Raw genomic sequence first — 5434 nt, forward strand, 5'->3', positions numbered from 1 at the left:
AATAAATCACTTTTACTTTTTTATAAAAGTATATACTACACTATAAAATAAATTTTTATAGTGTATATATATAATATATATAGTATATATAGTATAATATTTAATAATTTAATTTTTTCAAAATTCAACGTGATAATTTATTTAATAATAGATTTAATAATAGATTTAATAGCTTGTTTTTTCTTTAAATGAAAGAATAAATTGAAAATAATGTAGAAGAGTAACGTATATATATATACATAAATGATTTCATCAGTAGTTCTAAAATAAGTATTATATAATTTTAATAAATAATAATTAAAAAAGTAAAGTAAATAAATTAATTTTATTCTAATATTTAAACACTACATATAAATATACATATATAATCAAAAATCTGAAACACTTATATATATAAAATTTGAGAAAAAAAGAAAAATTCAAAGAATTTATAACATTCTAAGTATATTTCTTATGTGGCCATATTTTCTTTTGATAATCCTTCAAACTAACTATTTATTTTTTGTTATTATAATTCTCTGTAAATCTTATGATAAATTTTCATTTTATGAAACAGTCTATTTTATAATAAACAATAGCAAGAAGCACATAAAAAGATATTATGTTCGATTTCAATTCACTATATCTAATATAATAAAATTGCAGAATATAAGTTTGTATTAACCAATAAGGGCACAACTTAAACGATAAATAAAAAACTATATCACATGAAAGAAAAAGAAATTAAGAAAGATTTGCATTGAAACAGTAAAGTTAAAAAACTATCATAAATCAAATATTATTGTTTTACTAGAATTTTTTATTCGATAAATCTATTTGTAATAAAAATCTCTAAACACTTTCAACTACAGGTGACTGTGCTTATTTTTAAAATATAAATAATATATATATATATAATATATATATAATATATTTTTAAAATATATATAATATAATGTGATATATCATTCGATACTCTGTTTAACGAAACGAATTAGGATAAAAACAAACTAGTTATAAAACTTGCAATTTTAATATTTTGACATTTACTCTATTGATATCTGAATATTATGTAAATTATGTCGATATTCATGAATTTTAGCTATTATTAAACAATTATCTATTTATATTCATTTATTATTTATGTACATTATTGTGTTGTTTATATTTATTATGTTATATTTAATATAAATTATTTATATTTATATACAATAAATAATGTTATAATATAATAAAAAAATTAATATTTTAATGGAAAAAATAATTTTTTATTTTATAATATTTTAATATTGTAAGGATAATCTTTTTTCCCTAAATTTTGACACGTGGTTTTATTTATATTTCCTGACTCGTTTCGTTGGATACATATATATTTCTGTAGTATGTAATCCATAATCCGGTATTATAATCGAATGCTTATCTAATAACTGGCTGAGAAATTGAATGAACGAAGAAGAATTAATGCAAAATAAAATATATATTTTAATAAAATATTGATTTTTATGTGTGCGTTCTTTATTGCATTTTTTATATATAATGGCTAAAATTTTTTTAATTTTTAGTGATAATAATGCATTCTAAAGTTTCTGTCCCGCCTAAATGGTTATCACGTGCATGTGTTTACAGCTACTGTTTCTATTCGTTTGACGGACTATGGATGAAGTCAACATGGTGTCATAGTAAGTTGTATATTACATTTAATTTTAAAATATATACATTTTAAAATGAATAATTTTTTATACTTAAGAATAGTATTTTTTGATCCTATTCATTAAATACTCAAATATTCAAAAAAATGTAAAAATCGGTTAAAAATTTTTGGTGCATTCTTAACACGAAGTTTAATCTATTTAAATATTTAATATTTTTAATATATATTTTTAGATATATATACACATTATTATTTTATTAAAAAATAAAAAATTAGAATATATTATAATTAACTATATTTGTTTAGTCCTGAACATTATTCATCCGAAAGCTATAGCTCTCCAAGTACATCACAACCACAATATCAAGAACAAACAAGTTTTGAAAATCAATCCCAATTTGAACAACCTATGACACCAGCAACTCCAACTAATATGAGGATTACAAGAAATACACGAGCTAGATTACGTGGTATGATTCAAAATATATTACTTTATTATATTTTTGATTAGTGATTTTTTATAGGAGGACCAATACAGCAACCAAAATATAAAGAAATAGATACAGATTATATTCCAACTATTAGTAGTACTAGAGGAAGAGGAAGTAGTGGACGAGGACGTGGAAAACGAACACATCATTCACATAGTTTAGAAGATGAAGCTAGTCTTTATTATGTCATTAGAAACAATCGGTCTTCATTAACTGTATGTTGATGTTCACTCATGTTCGAAAAAATTTCATCAAATGTTTGAATTAAAAAAATTATCATGATAAATATATAAATTTGTAAATATTTATAGATATAATATTATATATTTGTATATATTTATAAATATAATATATATATATATATATATACACATACACATATATATATATATACACATATGAATATATTCTTTTCTTTTAGACTATTGTTGATGATTGGATAGAAAAGTATAAAAGTAATAGAGAAAATGCTCTCCTTATGTTAATGCAATTTTTTATCAATGCAAGTGGATGTAAAGGACGTATCACATCTGAAATGCAAACAACAATGGAACATGTAGCAATAATTCGTAAAATGACTGAAGAATTTGATGAAGTATGTCGATAATATTTTTTGTAAATAATTAATTTTTACATTCAAATTATAATTTATTATAATAATTTATTATAATATAGGAAAGTGGAGAATATCCATTGATAATGACTGGTCAACAATGGAAAAAATTTCGTGCAAATTTCTGTGAATTTGTTCAAATTTTAGTTCGACAATGTCAATATTCAATCATTTATGATCAATTTTTGATGGATAATGTAATTTCATTATTAACTGGTCTTTCAGATTCACAAGTAAGAGCTTTTAGACATACTGCTACACTTGCGGGTAAGATATATATTTATATTCATACTTATATATAATCAAATTTATACACATGAAATAATTTTTATTTGAAATATTAATATATTTTACTATTTATAGCTATGAAACTCATGACAGCATTAGTAGATGTTGCTTTAACTGTATCGATAAATTTAGATAATACACAACGGCAATATGAAGCTGAAAGACAAAAAGCTAGAGAAAAAAGAGCTGCAGATAGATTAGAATCATTAATGGCCAAACGAAAAGAACTTGAAGAAAATATGGATGAGATAAAAAATATGCTTACATATATGTTTAAATCTGTATTTGTACATCGTTACAGGGATACATTACCAGAAATTCGCGCAATTTGTATGGCAGAAATAGGAGTATGGATGAAAAAATTTCATCAAAATTTTTTAGATGATTCTTATTTAAAATATATAGGTAATATAATTTTGTTACATTATGAATTTATAAAAATATTTTGCAATATTTATATAAATTTATCATAATTTTTTAGGTTGGACATTACATGATAAAGTTGGTGAAGTTCGACTAAAATGTCTTCAAGCTTTGCAACCACTATATGCATCAGAAGAATTGAAAACTAAACTTGAACTTTTTACTAGTAAATTTAAAGATAGAATTGTTGCCATGACATTGGATAAAGAATATGATGTAGCAGTACAAGCAGTTAAACTTGTTATTTCAATTTTAAAACATCATAGAGAAATTCTTACTGATAAAGATTGTGAACATGTATATGAACTTGTTTATTCATCACATCGTGCAGTTGCACAGGCAGCGGGTGAATTTTTAAATGAACGGTTATTTCGCCCTGATGATGAAGCAGTAGCAGGTGTGAAAACTAAACGTGGAAAAAAACGTTTGCCAAATACTCCTCTTATTCGAGATCTTGTTCTATTTTTTATTGAATCTGAACTTCATGAACATGGAGCATATTTGGTAGATTCTTTAATTGAAACGAATCAAATGATGAAAGATTGGGAATGTATGACAGACTTATTATTAGAAGAAGCTGGACCTGAAGAAGAAACTTTAGATAATCAAAAAGAAACATCTTTGATTGAATTAATGGTTTGTTGTATAAAACAAGCTGCTACAGGTAAATAAAAATTAAATATATAAAATGTTGTTATATTAATTATAATTGTAATATATTTTGTTTAATTTTTAAAATAGGTGAAGCTCCCGTTGGTCGGGGACCAACTAGAAAAATTTTATCAGCAAAAGAAATGAAACAAGTTCATGATGATAAACAACGGTTGACAGAACATTTTATACAAACACTACCTCTTTTACTTGATAAATATCGAGCAGATCCTGAAAAACTTGCAAATTTACTTGCTATTCCTCAATATTTTGATTTAGATATTTATACAAAATCTCGACAAGAGCAAAATTTGGATTCATTATTGAATAAAATTCATACAATTGTAGAAAAAATGCACGATACTGAAGTTTTAGATACAGTTGCAAAAACATTGGAACATATGTGTATAGAAGGACATGCTATTTTTACCAGGTAAAATTTTATGTTTTTCATTATATATAATGAAAATTTCTTAAAAGAATATTTATTATTTTATATTTTTTTAAATAGGTGTGACGTAGCGCGATCAACATTAATTGATTCTATTGTAAATAAATATAAAGAAGCTATAGATGAATACAGAAATTTAATAGAAGGAGATGAAGAACCAGATGAAGATGAAATTTTCAATGTTGTACAATCTTTAAAAAAAGTTTCAATATTTTACTCTTGTCATAATATGAATCCATGGGGAATATGGGATTCTTTATATAAAGATATTGAAGATGCCAAAGATCCATCCAAGTAATAATATTATATATTTTGCACATATGAAAATTTTATTTGTAAAAATATGAATATTTCATTATAGATGCTTACCACATGAAGCAGTTAAATATTGCATAAGTGCATGTTTTTTTGCAATTTTATGGGGACAAAATCATCTTATGGAAGCTGCAGATTCTGGAAATCGAGGAGAAGATGAATGTCGACAATTAAAAGAACGTTTACATTCTTTTATGGGTTCTATGCGTTATTTTGTCAGTGGTGACGTAAATGGCGCGGTAATTACATTATTTTTATATTTTTTTTTTAGTATATTAATGATATATAATATTTGTTAATTTTATTTTAGCCATTTCCACCTATTTTGAGAGAAGAAGCATACAATACAATATGTGATTTATTAGTAGTATTTTGTAATCAATTAACAACACATTCTAATCCTTTAATGCATCAATTAGTATATGAACCTGATCAAGCAATGCAAAATATGCTTAATCGATTTATAGAAGAATATGTATTTTTTGAAGAAGAAGATGGTATGTCAGTATTAATTTGTCGAATATATATATATGTGTATATATATATATATATATATATATATATATATATAT

The 5434-nt window shown here is 23.4% G+C and overlaps 1 protein-coding gene across 7 annotated transcripts in view; it reads left to right on the plus strand.

The window, feature by feature from the left end:
• LOC102681652 (cohesin subunit SA-1) overlaps window positions 1-5434 on the plus strand; it is a 12513-nt gene that overhangs the window by 663 nt on the left and 6416 nt on the right. For 4 of the 7 annotated variants that reach the window (XR_004151505.1, XM_031513920.1, XM_006622950.2 and 1 more), the window contains exons 1-11: window positions 1312-1658; window positions 1937-2100; window positions 2155-2336; window positions 2543-2716; window positions 2797-3001; window positions 3098-3427; window positions 3504-4109; window positions 4187-4529; window positions 4608-4841; window positions 4909-5101; window positions 5173-5359. Coding sequence is in view for 6 of the 7 variants with exons in the window: in XM_031513920.1 (XP_031369780.1) it covers window positions 1633-1658; window positions 1937-2100; window positions 2155-2336; window positions 2543-2716; window positions 2797-3001; window positions 3098-3427; window positions 3504-4109; window positions 4187-4529; window positions 4608-4841; window positions 4909-5101; window positions 5173-5359 (2644 nt within the window). In the remaining variant the exon portion in view is untranslated. Of the gene's footprint in view, window positions 1-751; window positions 852-1311; window positions 1659-1936; window positions 2101-2154; window positions 2337-2542; window positions 2717-2796; window positions 3002-3097; window positions 3428-3503; window positions 4110-4186; window positions 4530-4607; window positions 4842-4908; window positions 5102-5172; window positions 5360-5434 lie in introns of those variants that run through there. The other 3 variants (XM_031513918.1, XM_006622949.2, XM_031513919.1) reach the window with 3 other exon arrangements.

This window comes from Apis dorsata, unplaced genomic scaffold, assembly GCF_000469605.1.
Source record: "Apis dorsata unplaced genomic scaffold, Apis dorsata 1.3 scaffold_797, whole genome shotgun sequence".
Classification (NCBI taxonomy): Eukaryota; Metazoa; Arthropoda; class Insecta; order Hymenoptera; family Apidae; genus Apis; species Apis dorsata.